Consider the following 19681-nt stretch of genomic DNA (forward strand, 5'->3'; position numbering starts at 1 on the left):
TTCTTTGGGTGACTACAGGCACTTTTCACCCAACTTTCTGACCAAATAATCTTATAAATGTTTGATTCCTTGTTAGTTTCGGGTGCCGAGGTTTGTGAGGGAGTTTCTCGTAGATATCTATGGAGTTTCTTTTCAAACAGGAAGCTGTTGCGGGTCTGTTTGAGCATCTTTTGCGCTCTCACGCAATCAAACCATCAGTAGATCATTGACGATTCTCGCCCAACCATCGCGAAACGATTTTAGTCTGCATTAAACACTGCAACTATTCATTTTTGGTTTTCAGCTCATTTTTATTTGGGAAACGTTGGCTGGAAAACTTGCCAAATGAGTAATATATATGACAACACTGATGGACAAGAAGAACTGGATTTTTCTTTACTTTTTCCGTACAACCAACCCGGCAATGACTTCCCTCCAGATGACCCAGGTTAGTCGACTTCAAATATCACATTGGGAAAGTTTATTTCTTGTTGGAAATAATAGTTGTATACCTTTTGACGTACATCCCTCCCAAAACAACTGCATTTTCTGTCCTCGAATTCTTTATAATTCATACATTGATGTTTTAACGGTTTAAAATGTTAGCTAAATAATTTTAATGTAGGTCATTTTGCCAAAAAAAAAAAAAAAAAAAAAAAACTTTTTTGACAGTGAACTCTGGTACAGTGATGGTATCAGATGGTTATATAACGGTACTTTAATACCATGGTTTTACATGATTCTCCAAGAAAATTTAAAGAATACTACTATATTGCCATCATGGTCATGTCCAAAAAGAGAAATGGTATTACTGTATGCATGGAACCCAATAGAATGCATTGGGTTTAAAAGTTGTTTACCCACTTTGGGAAACCAAAGACTTTCAATGCAGCCAATGTTCTCTTACTCAATAGCTTTCTATTTATGTAAGGAAGAGCCTACATAGTGTAAAACTTTCTGAATGATCTCTTCAACTGATGCACCAATTTAGAAATTTGTGGCTGACAGTGGTGATTATTTTTACTATGGCCAATAACCACTGTGATGGTTGATATTCGACATATATTCTTTTGTCAGTTTAAAGATTACAATGAAGCTCCAAACAAGAAGTAAAATCAGACATTGAAGCATACAGTATTAATATTCAAAAAAAGTTTTGAAACCCGACAGAAAAATGATTTACTTGAAAAAGAATTGGCCAGTTCCGATATAGTCACTATTATGTTTCATTACCACAATTTTCTCTTAATGTTCAGATGTGACACTCATATTGTGAAACACAACTAAAATGGTAATGAAATGGCTTTTGAAAGGAATATTTCGGGTTTAATCCAAGTTAAGTTCAATGGACAGCATTTGTGGCATAATGTTGATTACCACAAAAGTGTATTTTGTTACAGTGAGGCACTTACAGTGGAAGTGAATTGGGATGATTTTTGGCAGGTTTAAACTTTAAATGTAGAAATGTTTAGCTTATAATTGTGTGAAAGCACTTACATTCATTCTTCTGTTAAAACTGTGTATTATTTGAGACAGGGGCAGACTAGGACTAAAAAGTGGCCCTGGACTTTCTGACCCAGAGCGGCCCACCAAATCCGGTCCACATCACCACACCATAACACAGGAGCCCATTGATTTCATTTTCTGGCTCAATTTCAACATTTTGTCTTGAAGAAAAAAAAAAAAGAAGACTTTGCTATTGACTGCTAGTCATGACCACGGGCCCCACAGTGCAAAAACTGTCATAACTTTAAAACATATAAAACCACTGTAAATGTGGATTTTAGAGAAAGCACTAAAATAAGCTCTTTATAGCTCAGACAAATAACATGTCTGAAAACTTTTTCCCAACACACAGATGTTAGGTTAAAATGTACATGAAAGTACAAGGGAAAGTGTGTATTTTAGATGCTGTGAGAAGTCAGCATTTCTTCAAAGATTTTAACCTGTTGATGCTCATTGACCCCACCCATGGGCCTGACTTTACTTTGCTTAAATGAGTTCACATTTACTATATTGTGTGCTGTTCAAAATTGTTCATAATGTTGACAAATTATACATCTTTATAATTTGTCAACATTATTAACTCTTTTTTGACTAGACTATATGGTATATGTGAACTAATTTAAGCAAAGTGACATTCAGCTTTTTTTTTAGAACTGCAAATAAACTATTGTCTTAGTTAATATGAGGTTGTGGAAACAACAAGTCTAATACTAATAATGTATTATATATGTATATATAGCTATACAAGATCATAAAATGAAGAAAATGAAGAAAGTGTCACACAGCAGGAAACTGATGAAAATGCTTAATATTTCACGTCAATTACTCACATAACTATGTGTAAATGTTTATTTTTAAAAAATCTATGAAAACAAAGTTGGCCAGAATATGTACATATATAAATATTAACAAATATAAATATATGTAAACCAAAATAAACATACCTCTTAAAGTGTAGAACTTTGCAGATATTTTGCAGATTAATTGCTCATATTTTCACTCTATGTGAATCTTTATATTTGCAGTGTTTTAATTCCTTCCCCAGATTATTCTTGAGAAAAAGTGAAAAGCCCAATGCTTTGACAAGCGCTGTTTCTGCTATCCTTTAAACAAAGTAAGCCTCAAAGACTCAAATAGCCACAAAGTAATATTTTTCATGACTTATTTTCAGCAATATATTCAGACTATATTCAGCAAGCTGTACTTCAGTTCCCTGCGGTATGAATAAATTAGGCAAATGACTATGTACTGCACACAGCTTTACTGTTTGCAGATTTTATATACACTGCTTGTAAATTGCAGTTATTTGTCATTTTGTGATTATTCAGAGCTCATCTTATACTTAATATGTTGTCTTTGGTTGTCACCATTATTGTGATTTGTATGTCAAATAATGAGGCTATGAAATTAATGTGCAGATTCACAAATGTGAAACGATGGGTAAGCAATTTCAGAATAAATTGTATTGGCTTCTCCTTACAGAGTTTTTTGAATATTCAATCTGTAATGGGGTCCGCGCGGACATGTTGGAGCCCAGGGCAGCGTCTTATATCACCTGTACCCAGCAGCCCACTGGAAAAAACCCAGTGCTCCCGATGGCCAGTCCGCCCCTGATTTGTACTGTTAACTTGTTAAAAATCACCGTTTTAGAGTTTATGGCGTTACACCACCATGGCAACAAAGTTGAAAAATTGGATATGTCTTCACAGAAAAGTTTAGTGAGTGATTTTATCACACTAAAATCATGTTAAAGGAATGTTCCGGGTTCAATACAAGTTAAGCTAAACTGACAGCATTTGTGGCATAATGTTGATTACCAAAAAAATTAATTTCGACATTCCTTCTTTTCTTTTTTCTTTTTTCTTTTTCTTTTTTTTTTATCCCCTTTTCTCCCAATTTGGAATGCCCAATTCCCTCTACTTAGTAGGTCCTTGTGGTGGCGCGGTTACTCAATCCGGGTGGCGGAGGACAAGTCTCAGTTGCCTCCGCTTCTGAGACCGTCAATCGCACATCTTATCACGTGACTCGTTGTGCATGACACCGCAGAGACTCACAGCATGTGGAGGCTCATGCTACTCTCCATGATCCACACACAACTCACCACGCGCCCCATTTAGAGCAAGAACCACTAATCGTGACCACGAGGAGGTTACCCCATGTGACTCTACCCTCCCTAGCAACCGGGCCAATTTGGTTGCTTAGGAGACCTGGCTGGAGTCACTCAGCACACCCTGGATTCGAACTCGCGACTCCAGGGGTGGAGTCATTCCTCCATTTCTTTAAAAAAAAGCAAAAATCGAGGTTACAGTGAGACACTTACAATTGAAGTGAATGGGGCCAATTTTTAGAGGGTTTAAACAGAAATGTGAAGCTTATAATTTTATGAAAGCTCGCTGCATTAATTCTTCTGTTAACACTTGTGTATTATTTGAGCTTTAAGTTGTTTAAATTGTCATTTTTACAGTTGTTTTAAGGTTTGTTGACATTACATCGTCATTGTAACGAAGTTGTAAAATTGGCTATAACTTTACAAAGAAAATGTTTATAAGTGATTATATCACACTAAAATCATGTTTATACACATATCCTTTATGTCTTGTAGTTATACTTTTGAAAAAGTATTTGAACTTTAAAAAATTGTCCCCATTCACTTCTACTGTAAGTGTCTCACTGTAACCTCAATTTTTGCTTTTTTTAAAGAAATGGAGGGATGAGTCGAAACAGATTTTTTGTGGTAATCAACTTTATGCCACAAAGGCTTTCGATTGAGCTTAACTTGTATTGAACCTAGAATATTCCTTTAACATGCAAATTGTTTATGTCTTGGGGCTTTACTTTTGAAACATGGAGTATTTTAACGGTTACGGAATAGGCCCCATTCACTGTGTTTTTTAATTTTTTAAAGAGAAGCAGGAATGAGTCGAGATTCATTTTTGTGGTAATCAACGTTATGCCTCAAATGCTGTCGATGAAGCTCAACTTCTAATAAACCCGGAATATTCCTTTAAAGTGTGTTCATTCTTGTTTTTCAGCTGAGGAATCTGGTGTTTCCTCGAACCAGGATATCAATCGAACGTCCCCCTGTTTTCATCAAGACCTATACGGCGACGAGTCGATCGCCAAACTCTCTCACCATCTTGCCTCTGATGACCTTCTCACCTACGAGCAGACTGATCTCAGACAATCATTTGGGCACTCCCCATCGCTTGCTGCCCATCCTGGTGCTCACCAAAGCAACAGCCCAAGAATTGAGATCACTTGTTCTGACCTGCACCATCATCGTGACCATGTCCACACCACCCCTCTGGACATAAAATGCCCCATGTTGACCGTGCCCAGGTACGATATGCCCTACAGGGAGAGCCAATGCCTGAGTCCTGCTAGTAGTACCTCCTCCACTAGTTGGCACTCGGATGGATATTCCCCTTGCATCTCTCCTTGCGGTGGTGGAAGTTTGGTTGGAGTAACGGAAGCGGACCTTTGCCCGAGGCTCCAGGCCATCCAAGCATCTGGTTCTCCTAACACGTCCCCTCGCACCAGCATCACCGAAGAGACCTTCTTGGACCGGCGATCTTCTTCACCACGTCCAGGTTCCAGGTCGGCTTCTCCACAGGGCAAACGCACCTACGATCAGTACCAGACCCAAAGATCTCAAAGTCCATGCTTTGGGCCAGATGAGCCTCTGGAGTTTTGTGGGCATCTGGCAAACTTGGAAGATTCTTTGAGCAACCTCAGTAGCAACCTGACAAAACCGATTCCCACCAAGATTGTCCGATCCAATCTAGAGTATTCTGTCTACACGGAAAGCCAAGCAGGTCTGTTCTCAGCCATGCCGGAAGTGAAGAAAGAATTCACAATGCAATCTTGCTATTTCATGCCAGCCGGCTGGTCCAGTCAGACACTCGCAGGGGTTTGTAGGTATGAAATACCAGATCAGTTAATGACAAAGCAACATTCATACATTTACATTTATTCATTTAGAAGAGACTGAATAATCCAAAGTGATTTACAAAAAACAAAAAATGTTTTGATTGTTCAAAACCAACATTATTCAGAGAACTGCAACCCATAGGAAACACAAAACGCAAATTAGATCTTTTTAATATCACAATATCTCTTTAATTTCTCTAAAACAGCAATGGGATTAAATAGAAAGCAAATTGAGACATTGGCTGAACTCTCGGATTTGATGTAATTTCACTTGTAGAGTTTCAGAAGAAATCTAAAAAATTTCTCAAACTGTGCTCAGATTTGCATTCAGAAGTCAGAGATCCCAATATGAACTCTCTCGTCAAATTCTCCCAAGACCAAATGATCTAAACTATGCTATTCGCATTAATTGTTATGTTTTTTTGACCTACGCAATTTTGGAGAAACATCCTTGACAAAGCTGAGACAGACAAAATTAAACTGGGATGGTTATTGTGATAGATTAAATGTTATCTTAATCCTCAGTGTACCTGTAGCTGCCCTGCCTGCATTGGACTGGCCTCTTCCCAGCAGTTCTGATCAGTATGAGCTCAGAATTGAAGTTCAGCCTAGACCACACCACCGAGCACATTATGAGACAGAGGGCAGTCGAGGTGCCGTCAAAGCATCTTCTGGAGGCCACCCGGTCGTTCAGGTAATTTGAGGACAAAGCCATTGTGTGTTTATAAGAAAGATAAAATGAGTAGGAGTAAGGAAATCTGTTTGTTGTATTGTAAGGATGAGTGGAGAGTGAATGTGAGGATTCTAGGGAATGACTGTGTGTGAAAATGCCTGCTAACGTTTGGGCAAGTAAGCGACAAAAAAAACCTGTTTTGGTGAAACTGAGGTGCTTGTCAGTGAAGAGATTGATAAGAGAGAAGAGAGGGAGATAGAGAAAGATAATGCAATGATTGTGGTGATGATATTTCCCTGTTACAATGCATTGTGCTGTGTCCAAATGTAGGGAAATGAGGATTCGTGTTTTTGTCTTTGCTATCGCTGAGTCAATATGTCATATCACCTACACTGATTAAACCATTCAGTCGATTATGTATGGATATCTACAACAGAGTATCTACATCATTAGTCCAGAGTGAAGATTTATTACCTCATTATTACTTGTTTTGTTTTGTTATATTTTATGTTGTGTTTTATGTTCTAAGTTATGCTGTTATGATTTGTTATGTAATGTTTGTGTTGATATGATACTATGTGTCTTGTTTATGTTGTATTGTGCTATTTGTTATAACATAACATATATAACATATAAAAACATAAAACATGTGTTATGTGTTGTTATATGTTATGTATTATGTTATATACTATGTTATATGTTTGTGTTGTTATATGTAATGTTATGTGTTATGTTACTGTATGTGTAATTTGTTGTGCTGTGTTGTGTTGTATGTTATAACATATAACAATATATAGGCCTAACGTGTTATAAGTTGTTTTGTGTTATGTTGTTACTGTTTATGTATTTGTTGTGTTGTATTTTATAACATATAACGTGTTACATGTTATGTTTTTTGTTGTGTTACTGTATCTTATATGTTGTGTTGTGTTATAACATAACATATAACATTTTATATTATATTATGTGTTATATGTTTTGTTGTGTTATAGCTTAACATATAACAATGCATAACGTGTTATGTTATGTGATGTTATATGTTATGTTATATGTTTACTGTATGTGCTGTTATATGTAATGTTTTGTGTTCTTTTATGTTACTGTATGTATAAGTTGTTGTGCTGTGTTGTGTTGCATGTTATAACACACAACAACATATAGGTTTTACATGTTATTTTATGTATGTTATGTTGTTACTGTATATGTATTTGTTGTGTTGTATGTTATAACTTATAACAACATATAACATGTGTTATATCATGTTACATGTTATTGTAACAGGTAAAGGATGGGCAAGGAGGAGGCGGGAACTGGCTGAACAATCAACATAAACTTTTAATGCGTAAATTAACTTAAACAATGAACTTAAACAAACATAAACAGACACACATGCAATGTAGCCGCATGCGTCTCTCTCTCTCTCTCGAACCGGCGTCTCCAGCTGCCCCTTATGTCGCACTCCCACTGATCAGTTGATTCAGTGCCAGCCGTGCTCCATAATGGCCTGGCCACGCCCTCCTCCTCGTCACAGTTATGTTTTGTGTTATGTTACTGGATCTTATATGATGTGTTGTGTTATAACATATAACATGTTATATTATGTGTTATGTTATATGTTTTGTGTTATGTTATGTTTCTGTATGTTATATGTTTTGTTGTGTTATAACATAACATGTAACAACATATAATGTGTTATGTTATGTGTTGTTATATGTCATGTTGTGTTGTATGTTATAACATAGCATATAACAACATATAACATGTGTTATGTTAGTGTCATGTTATGATTTTTGTGTTTGTTATATGCTGTGTTGTGTTATGTGTTGTGTTGTGGTATATGTTATAACATAACATATTACATATGTTATGTCATGTGATGTTTTGTTTTTTGTTATGTATAGATGATAGAAAGATAAAAAAAGGATGTAAGATTTTCTATCTAGATGATTGTTACAGTATTGTGACGTATGTGCAGATATTAACCGTGGTTAATTAACTATCTCAGTTACGAGGTTACACCGGGACAGAGCCGCTAGCTCTGCAGATCTTCATCGGTACGTCTGATGAAAGGAACCTTAGACAGCACGCGTTCTACCAAGTCCACCGCATCACCGGCAAGACAGTCACCACAAGCAGTCAAGAACGAATACTGAACGGAACCAAAGTTTTAGAGGTGCCCCTGGAACCTAAGGAGAACATGCGAGCAGTGTAAGAGGGCTCAGATATATCAAATACTTTATATCCTCAAATATATCCTTTTTGTAATTAGAAAATGTGGATAAAAAAAAAGTTGCCAAGAATCTACTTTGTGTAATTTTTTCGAAAGGAACTGTATACTCAAAAATGAAAATTCCAAACTGGTCTCATGAGAATTCTTAATAATAGTACGCAATGGCAAAATTGTGTGATCTGGCTTGTACAAATACTTACGACTTCTACGACAAAAATAACTTTTGTGTACAATGGAAGAAAGAAAACATCATGTTTTGGAATGAGACGATGGAAGACAAAGTAATTTGTATTGCATAAATAAATATGGAATGAGGTGAGCTAAAATTTGATGCCTGTATTGTATCGATTTGAAATTTAGTTTGTTGATCAGCTGGTCAATATTTATTCTCTTTGGAAATAAAAGTCATACATTTACGTACAAGCAAGTCGTACAATATCTTACGAATTCTCATACTAATTATTACGAGTTGTCACGAGACTATGTTGGGAATTTCTCATGTCACTCCAAACCCGTATAACTTACTTTCTTTCGTGTAACACAAAGGAAGAAATTCTGAAGACGGTGCTGGTCGCTCTTTTCTAAGCAGTCGTCGCACACAATGGTTGACTTGTATTGAATTTGTGATTGTTTTGAGAGTTTTGCCTGTTAAACGTGTGTTCACATTTTTAGAGTTGACTGTGCTGGGATCCTAAAGCTGAGGAATGCTGACATTGAATTGAAGAAAGGAGAGACAGACGTTGGACGGAAAAACACTCGAGTGAGACTGGTCTTCCGCGTCCATGTGCCTCAACCTGGAGGCCAGTTGCTCTCTCTTCAAGTGGCCTCGCAGACTATTGAGTGCTGTTAGTATTAAACGTTTTTAATGGAACACAGTTTACTATTTTATCAATGCATTTATAGGTATTCCGGGTTCAATACAAGTTAAGTTCATTCGACAGCATTTGTGACATAATAGTGATTAACACAAAAAGTAATTTAGATTTTAGTGTGATATCCAATATTACAACTAAGTTGCCAGGACGACATAATGCTGCTAAACCCTGTAAGCAATTTTATTATACTAAAATCGTTAACACGTGTAATGTTTACATCTTGTTGCTATACTTTTGAAATGGTATTTTAACGTTTACAAATTGGCCCCTATTCACTTCCATTGTAAGTGCCTCACTATAACCACGATTTTTTTTTCTTTTTTAAATAACGAGGGATGAGTCGAAATTATTATATGCGGTAATTGACATCATGCTACAAATGCTATCGATTGAGCTTAACCCTGTAACGCTGTGTGTATCAAATATGATACACAATGTTTGATGGCTTCTGTTTCACTCTCTGTTCAAGCTGAAGAGCCAAACAACCTATGGTATTTAAGTTTCACGTTTATGGCATCAAATAGTGGTTATTTGTGAAAAAAGTGGTTTCAATGTTTATATCGATCTATTTAAAATGGCGACGGACTTGCGTGAAAAGTAACTCTTTTTTTTTTTTTATATAAGCAACTTGTGCTTGGTTAAATTTTTGTGTATTATTTTATTGAAAACCCTACTTTGGAATATCTCTGAATCATCATTACATTACATTCATGCCCACCACATACAAACAAAATCACGTAGCTTTGAAAATTCTGACATATACTTTTTATAAGATACATTTAAAGTGTGAACTAATATTTCAGTGTATTTTCATATATACTGCCTGCTCTGTCATTATAAAAATCTCATTATTTTACATTACATTATTATGATGTCATCTTACCATAAGTTCCTGAGACCCAGTGAAAAACGTTTCACAATTTCCCTTTTTTAAAAGTTGATATAGTGTTTGATGCATAAAATACATATGATAAAAAAAAATTTATTTAAGAAAGAATATTCTATTCATATTGTATTTGATGTGCTGAATTGAACTGTGATACATTTCAGTCCATATTTATAGACTAAGGAGAGGAAGTTGTCATGGCCAAACTCTCAAACTTTTGGTATCTCTGAAAAGCCCAGAGAGTCCTCTGATAATACCCCAAGATTTATCCACTGTAGAAAAACTTACATAACAAATGTCCTACACAAAAATGAATTGCTGGGCCTCAGGAGGATAATAGCCTTTAAAGCCTAATTTATCAAATATGATACAAATATGATACATAAAAAAAATAAATAAAAAAAAAATGCAATTTTTTTCTTTCTTTTTTTTACGATACGATCAAAAAATTAGAATTTTCTGACAATTATTTCAGGCTTTACAGGGTTAACTTGTATTGTAATTTATTTTATAATGTTAATTTCAATGTTAAGTGCATTGCATTAATTGTTTTGGGTACAGCTCAGAGGTCGGCCCACGAGCAGCCCGCCGTAGAACGTCAGGACGTGGACCACTGCTTGGTTCTGGGTGGACAACAGATGGTCCTTAGGGGCCAGAACTTCACTCCTGAGTCCAGAGTTATCTTCTTTGAGAAGACACATGGTGAGTAAAACTAGGGTTAGTAAGAGGGTCTGTCACATTTCGCAACAATCATCAGTGTTAAAGTAATAGTTCACCCAGAAATTAAAATCCTATCATCATTTACTCACCCTCATGTTGTTTCAAATCTGTATGAGTTTCAAAACAATGAAAGTGGTGTTGACCACAATCTGCCGAGCTTCTAAAAGGACAAAAAAAACATCTTCTCAAATCATCACACTACAATCTAATTTGCGCGTAAGCACATTCAAACTTGTTACGTTGCATTTGGTTACGATACAAGCGAGAACCAATGACATTTGTTGTCATTGACGTCAAACCTGGTGCAACCCGCATTGACACAAGTTTGCATGTACGTGAATGAGATTGAAAGCTGCGGAGGAGGGGGAAATGATCAGTGAATAATGACTTCACGTTGAAATTTGTAGTTTCTGCGCCACTAGCGCCACCAAAAATTCCAAAAATAAACCCGAATACTCCCCACATCTGCTGATCAAAATTAACTTCTAGTTAACTCTGCATATTAAGTTTGGACAGGAGAAAGTATTTTAACATCAAAAAATGTACACACTTTTTAAAATTTCAGTCTATGTAGACATATGTCTACCAGACTGAACCAGTGAAGGTTTAAACTCAGTCGGGCAGAACCTAATCTCACTTTGCATGGATGAAAACAGGATTTTAGAAAGACAAACAAAACTTGGAAATAGAACTTTTGTGCTGTAACGTGTTAACTTCTTCAACCATCGACATATACCTCTTTTAATATTTGACTTCTCCATGCACTATCAGTCATCTGTGGAGCAAAATTACCATACGATTTGTTTGGAGTCGTATTGATGTGCTTTGCATATCCTGAAAAAATTATGGTCCAGGTGGGAGCCATGAAGCTCCAGTTTGCAGTCTACTGCAGTCTGGTTTGACCAACCTTTGCAACAGTGCAAGAGTGAAAAAAGTCTTACTAAGCAACCTGCACAAACACATACACACATGTGCATCTACATACCTGCCATATTGTCTGTCTATGTTTAAACAGAACACCATAAACCTCAACACCAACATCTACACATTGTACGTAACTTTAAGATATTAATTCTGAATCAAACTTGGTCATAATTCATTTTAATTTTACGGAAAAAAAAGCAGCTTGGATATTCAGCTGGATATTGTGTTCTGTGCAAGAGAGGAAGTCAAACTGGTTTGGGTGAGTAAATGATGATTTGTCATTTGGGGGTGAACCGTTGCTTTAGACTGACTGTGGAAAACACCTGACATCGTCCAAAATGGCAAGAATATTTAGAATGATTGCATCCAGCAAAGAGAAAATTTCAGTATCACAGAATGGCAATACTGATAATCACTTAATAGAAGAATAACAACTCTGACAGCCTATAAAGTCAACCTGTACTTTCTGACGCAAGCAGAGTTCTTTCGCATGACTTTCCACTGAGGTGTGAAGTGTGGTGCGAGCGGATGTGGTTGTGCGCTGCAGAGATAGCATCTACAAGCACACAGACTCTTTCCTTTCCTGTACTCAGAGTTTCGACTGCAGAACACAAGTAATGCAGCAGGAGAGTGGGAGTTTATGAGCCTGATCTCATAAAGATTACGTGATTGTTTCTATCTAGATGATATAAAGATTTTTTGCAAAATGACATTACATGGTTCCTTACACATATTGAGGCAGTTTACGAGGTGAAATGTCCACTGAGTGGCGCTAAAAGCAAGTTAAATATTCTCCCTAACAGGTGAGGTTTTTGAGGTTAATGTTTTAAATCAATGTTACTTTTACCTCAATATTACCTACCTCCCTATCCTAAACCTAACCGATAGTGTCATACAATCAAATGTGAGATCAAAAACAGTTGGTTATGTAATGAAAATGTTAAAATGAGTCATGCACTGTAGTAAGTGTGTAGATGTCATAAGATATCAAGAACAGGGTGAAAATTAAGTGTTCATGAAGGACACCCAAATATTTTAGAGACTAAGAGGTGGAACTTCAGACAAGGGCCAGTAAGAAACCACCTAGCAACACCATAAAAACAATTGGACACCCTAGTAACCAACTATCAATGCCCTGGTAACAACAAAACAAAATAGAAATCACCCTGGACACACTAGCAACCACCTAGTAATGCCCATGCTAGCAAATACACAGAACACCAAAGCAACCACCTAGAAACACTGCCGGCAACCACACAGAACACCCTAGACACCACACGGGATACCCTAGGAACCACCTAGCAACACCAGCACTAGCAACCGCACAGATCATCCAAGCAACCATCTAGCAATGCCCTGACAGCCACAAAGAACACCCTAGAAAACACCATGCACACCCTAGCAACCACTTAGCAATGCCATGGAAACCACACAGAACACCTTAGAAAACACCTCGACACCTTAGAAACCACCTACCAACGGCCCGTCAACAACACAAAATGCTTTTGAAACCACCCTGGACACCCTAGCAACCACCTAACAATGCCCTGACAACCACCCAGAACACCCTAGAAACCACCCTGGAATCCCTAGCAACCACCTAGCAATAGCTTGGTAAAAACCCAGAACACTCAGGAAACTACCCAGGACACCCTAGAAAGCACTTAACAATGCCCTGGCAACCACCCAGAACACCCTAGAAACCACTCTGGATACCCTTGCAATAACTAGCAATACCTTGATAACCACCCAAAACACCCTAGAAACCACCCTGGACACCCTAGCAACCACCTAGCAATGCCCTGGCAACTACACAGAACACTTTTAAAACCACCCTGGACATCCTAGCAACCACCTAACAATGCCCTGGCAACCACCCAGAACAACCTAGAAACTACTCAGGACACCCTAGAAACCACCCTGAACACCCTTGCAACCACCTAGCAATATCATGGCAACCACTCAGAAAACCATAGAAACCACACTGGACACCCTAACAACCTCTTAGCACTACCCTGGCAACCACACAGATCATCCAAGCAACCACATAGCAATGCCCCAGCAACCATAAAGATTACCTTAGAAACCACTATGGACACCCTAGCAAGCACCTAGCAATACCCTGGAAACCACCCAGAACACACTAGCAACCACCCTGGATACCCTAGCAACAACTTAGCACCACCATGGCAACCACCCAGAACACCCTAGAAACCACCCTAAATACCCTAGCAACCACCTAGCCACACTCTGGAAACCACCTAGAACACCTTAGAATCCACCCTGGAAACTCTAGCAATCACCTAGAAACGCCCTGGCAACCACACAGAACACCCTAGAAATCACCCTGGAAACCCTAGCAACCACCTAGAAATGCCCCAGCAACCACACAGAACACCCTAAAAACAACATGGACACCCTAGCAGCCACTTAGCAATGCCCTGGCAACCACACAGAACACCTTAAAAACCACCCTGGATACCCTAACAACCACCTAGAAACATCCCAGCAACCACACAGAACAACTTAGAAACCACCTTGGACACCCTAACAACCACCCAGCAATACCCTGCTAACCACACAGAACACCCTAGAAACCACCCTGGACACCCTAACACCTAACACCTAGCAACACCTTGGCAACCACACAGAAGACCATAGAAACCACTGTTTTAAATGCTTCTACCATTCACATGTACTGTATGTTTATTCTACATTCTAATGAATTTTTTTTTGTTTGTTTTTTGTCTTAGTTGACTTACAAATCTGGGAGACTGAAGCAAAAGTTTACAGAGACAAAAGCACGGCTGTAAGTACTGTGAAATATTTGGAGAACAGAATAAATTTTCTTTAATCATGAGGTTTAAATGGTTAATGTAAGTTGTGTTCCTTCTAGAACTTGCTGTTTTTGGAGATTCCTCCATATCGGGACCTCAACATCTATCATCCGGTCAAAGTCAACTTTCACGTGCTGAACGGCAAGAAGAAACACAGCCAGCCTCAACACTTCACCTACATACCTCTCTCAGGTGAAACCTTTGCTCTTATTATGTACCAGATATTATGTTCCACATAACTGTATATTAAACATCAAATATGTTCTGATGGGCTGTTATTGTGGTAATGGAAACTTGTTGCATTGCACCTGGTTAGTAGTACACAGTGTAATAGTGTTAAAACCATCACAATATTTGTGCCTAATTTGACCGATGTCCGACCTAATTTCATCTCCAGTGCCACAGATTAAGGCAGAGCCTGTCGAAGAATATCAGTACACACAGTTAGGCTGTACTGTACGCCCCATCATGAGGGTGTCTCCACCGCCTCAGCATCTTACGGATGGCTGCATCATTCCAAGTAGACCCTCATGCCAGCGATCTCACCCTGGCATGTACCCTACTGGCCCACAACACCACCTTCAACAACCACCAACCCACTACCAGCTTGATCATGCATTGCCAGGAGGCCACGCCAGCTCCACAGGTCATTATAGTTTTGATTTTTTTTTTTCATTTCTATTTTATTTTCAGTTTGTCTTCAATTTAGTTTAGTTTTCGTTGGTTTTCACTGTATGTTTTGTAACTTTCAGTTAAGTAAAACATTTTTGGTATTTTTTAAAATTATTTTAGAACTTTAGCTAAAGTTATTGCATTAACCAATATACACTGATGAGTCAAAACATCATGACCACAGGTGAAGCGAATATCTTCGATCATCTCCTAACAAGGCCACATGTCAAGTTCTGGGTAGATTAGATGGCAAGCGAACAAGCAGTTCTCGTAGTCAACGTGTTAATTGCAGGAGAATTGGGCAGGAGTAAAGATCTGAGCAACTTTGACAAGGGCCAAATTGTTATGGCCAGACGACTTGGTCAGAGCATCTCTGAAGCGGCAAGTCTTGTAGTGTGCTCCCAGATAGCAGTGGTGACTACCTACCGACAGTGGTCCGAGGAGGGACAAACCACAAAATAGCGACAAGATGTTGGGGGCCCAAGGCTCATCGATGCACAAGGGCAACAAAGGCTATCCCGTCTGGTCCGAGCTGACAGAAGGTCTACTGTGGCACAAGTCACAGAAAATTTTAATGATTGTTATGGCAGGAAAGTGTCACAACACACAGTGCATCGCACCCTGCAGCGTATGGGGCTGCGTAGCAGCAGACCAGTCAGAGTGCCCATGATGACCCCTGTCCACTGTCAAAAGTGCCTACAAAGGGCACAGAGCGTCGATGCAGGACCTTGGAGCAGTGGAAGTAGGTCACCTCGTCTGATGAGTCCCATTTTCTTTAACATCACATGGACGGCTGTGTACGTGTGTGCCATCTAACGGGGGAAGTGATGGCACCAGGATGCACTGTAGGATGATGACAAGCCAGTGAAGGGAGTGTGATGCTCTGGGCAATGTTCTGCTGGAAAACCTTGGGTCCGGCCTTTCATGTGGACGTCAGTTTGACACGTGCCACCTACCTAAACATCGTTGCAGACCAGGTACACCCCTTCATGGCAATGGTATTCCCTGATAGCAGTGGCATCTTTCAGCAGGATAACGTGCCCTGCCACACTGCACACATTGTTCGTGAATGGTTTGAGGAACATGTTGAAGAGTTCAAGGTGTTGCCTTGGCCTCCAAATTCCCCAGATCTCAATCCGATTGAGCATCTGTGGGATGCGCTGGACCAACTAGTCTGATCCACAGCGGCTCCACCTTGCAACTTACAGGACTTGAAGGATCTGCTGCTAATGTCTTGGTGCCAGATACCACAGGACACCTTCAGGGATCTTATAGAGTCCATGCCTCGGCGGGTCAGCACTGTTTTTGCGGTACGCAGAGGAATAACATCATATTAGGCAGGTTGTCATAATGATTTGGCTCATCAGTGTATTTTAAATATGAATAATGACTTTAAATTCTCAGGGCCATCAAATGTTAAGGCTAGGTTATACTTCATTTTTACATGTACCATTCTGTCTCGTGCACAGTCAAGCAATCAGCCTTTTCAAATATATTTTTTTATATATTGATTATGCGCACTATGTGCGAGACTTACCGGCATGCTGAAAACTGAAGTATAATTTGGTCTTTATCGCTATATCATGCCAACTTCATGTTTACTGTAGGCACGTTTTTAAAGGTTTTATATTTTATACTGTGTATAAATGGTCATTTTGATTTAATTTTAGTTTAGCTTACATAATTGTGTTAGTTTTTCTTTTGTATTTCAGTTAAAAACTGTTCTCATTTAGTTTGTTTTCGTAAACGATAATAACACTTTCCCAGGTCATGCTTCATGTATGGCGACAACACATACTGCAACGTCGCAGTCTCCGTTTGGACCTAGCACTTACCAGCACACCATCGCTGGTGACGCAATCCAAGCGGCTGCTTCGTTGTTTCCAACTGTTGATATTTCAGAGCTGTGCTCCGCTATGGGCCATCAGAAGGCGTACGGCTCAAGGGCTTCCCCAACCACAGGGAGGTCTCCACCAGTCCACAGCTATCAGACATACCTGCCAGTACAGCATCAAAGAACCAGCAGTCCTGTGAGAGTCACCATCAAACAGGAGAACCTGGATCAGGCATATCTTGATGATGGTTTGTGGACGTCCTAACTCCTGATCATGCAATATGTGTATAATGTTGTGCTTAGAATTCCTTTAATCACCTTTTTGAAGTTCAATTGAATTGTCCTGCGGTCTGACAATTTTTTTTTTTTTAAAGCATAAATAATCCATGTAGTAATACGAGGCCATAAAACTGCAGAATAATGGAAAATTAGTATAGCATGTCACACTGCACTATTCCATGTCAATTGCCTGAATAATACACAAGAGGTGCATTATGTTACCAGTTGCTTACTTGATTTATTATGTTTACAAGTGGAGGAACCCACAAAATGTTGATCAGTGTGTGCTTTGCCCTTTAATGTATGCCGCTCATCAGACTGCGCTAAATGGGTTAATGCCTTAGGTTCTGGCAAAGCCTGTTAAATATCGAGTCCTTAGTAGACCCATCACACATACAGAGGGACAAACAGGACAGAATATTGATTTTTTTTTTTTTTTAACCAAGCATTCAGTCACAAAGCACTGGTGAACACACACATTTTGTTGTTTATATCGGTAGCTTGTATAGTCAATAAAGTAAGCCACATTTTAATATTATACCACAGAGATATTTTAATGTAGGCGTTACAAAGCGTGACGCCAACACTTCAGTTTCAATTTTAAGCCGGTTATACCTGTGAAAGCTACCCCTTTTGTCCCTTACATCTAAATTTAGACTAAAAGTTTCCATTTTTAACCCACTAACTGCAGAACAACAGAGGAAATAACTAGGTTACGACTCTCTGCTACCGCCTAGTGGATAGTAAGTTGTGTTGTTGCATGTCCCTGACCGACCCCTCAATGATCCAGATCTCACTAGCATGTGAAGCCAAGTCTGAAGCCTCATAGCTGTACTAAATAACAGGCATCACTAGAGTGTTCTGTGTGGTTACTGGCCCAAGTCAAAAGAGTCCACCTTCAAGAATCGAATCATACTGTATTCTGGTGTGTCTGTGTGGCTTGGGTCCCTCCTTCAAAGTCTAAGACAATAGCACACCTCTCCTCAACAATTTGAGTTATCGTTCATGTCCGTAGTACAAACAGTGTGGGAAGAGTAACAAACCGAAGTTTAATGTTAAGGGTTGGGGTTTGTTCATACATCTTTAGAATGAGCAATAGGCTAGTAATATTCTTACCTTATAATAAGTTTTATGTACATTTCTCCCCACAGTGAATGCCGTTATAAGAAAGGACCTTGTTCCTAAAAATGATCGCTGATGCCAGTTGCTGAAAAAAAGCTACATCCTGCCTGAAGATAAAGCATCAGTCTCTGATGAAGAACTTTTTTTTGGCCTTGATATCTATTAAAAATGCTTGTTTTTCCATATCTTTGATTTGTACACAGGAAAATAAGGATTTCACTTTATCTTGTTTATATATATTGACTATATTTCTCAGTTCAGTTTTTATCAAAATACTATATGGGACATATTTATCAATGTGCATTTAAAATAAATTAGTTTTGATTAAATTGTGAGTGGTTTGTTGCTTTAAGAATATGGGCCAATGACACAAGTTGCAGGTTCGAACAATAGTAAAAATCAAGTGTTTGTAGTAGGGGTGTAATTTTTGGCACTGACAACGATTCAGTTCGATTCCAATTCTTTACCTAACGATTAGCTACGATGTATTGTGAAATCGAAAATTTTGTCATGATTCGATTTGAATATTTTAGAACGATTCATAATTATTTTCAAAAGCATGCAGAAAAAACTATTCACATTTTATATTGAACATTCTTAATTTAGCACAGACATGCACCAGACTTGAGCATTAGAGTCAAAGATGCATTTAAGACCAAAGAGCTCGATGTAAACACACACAAACAGATGGCGTGTAAACCGTGGAATAAGCGTTATAGATTTGCATATGTAACGTTAAAATGTTTCGTACCAACAATTACAAATAAAATTTCATGTGCAAAACGACAAGGCCAATGTTTAAATCAAGCATCTTGTAGTAGCAGCATAAAGACGATTTGACACAGTTTGTTGTACCTGCAAGTTACACCCACTACACGACACGCCCCCTCCTCTCTGTCGCCACCTAGTGACAGCGATTTGATTGTATTCAGCAGAACTTTTACGTTGCGGGATATTTAATAATGTTACAGAATTTCATTTTTAACCTTTGTGATTACGGTTACATTTAGGGGCATGCATAGGTGTAGGGTTGCTTAGGGACTCCAAATAAGCACAGTGTATGAATATGTGTCGAACTGTCCCGTTATTTGTAGTGGGCGTGACCTTATCACAGCAGCACCATCTTTGATTTTTGACGGGAATGAAAACGAGGCTGTGAGGGATAGATGTACAGTCTCTTCTATGGGTTGTACTGGAGTTTAAAGTGTTTTTAA

General features: G+C 38.5%; 1 protein-coding gene across 1 annotated transcript; it reads left to right on the plus strand.

The window, feature by feature from the left end:
- The first annotated feature begins 158 nt into the window (after window positions 1–158).
- On the plus strand, window positions 159–18786 carry LOC127446541 (nuclear factor of activated T-cells, cytoplasmic 2-like). The gene is made up of 11 exons (XM_051707535.1): window positions 159–427; window positions 4518–5403; window positions 5941–6109; window positions 8094–8296; window positions 8991–9163; window positions 10641–10781; window positions 14477–14532; window positions 14620–14752; window positions 14958–15206; window positions 17000–17314; window positions 18497–18786. Exons 1-11 carry the CDS (start codon window positions 325–327, stop codon window positions 18541–18543), a joined length of 2475 nt encoding a protein of 824 aa, XP_051563495.1. The 5' UTR covers window positions 159–324; the 3' UTR covers window positions 18544–18786.
- The last annotated feature ends 895 nt before the right edge of the window (window positions 18787–19681 follow it).

Source organism: Myxocyprinus asiaticus, chromosome 9, assembly GCF_019703515.2.
Source record: "Myxocyprinus asiaticus isolate MX2 ecotype Aquarium Trade chromosome 9, UBuf_Myxa_2, whole genome shotgun sequence".
In the NCBI taxonomy this organism is placed as follows: domain Eukaryota; kingdom Metazoa; phylum Chordata; class Actinopteri; order Cypriniformes; family Catostomidae; genus Myxocyprinus; species Myxocyprinus asiaticus.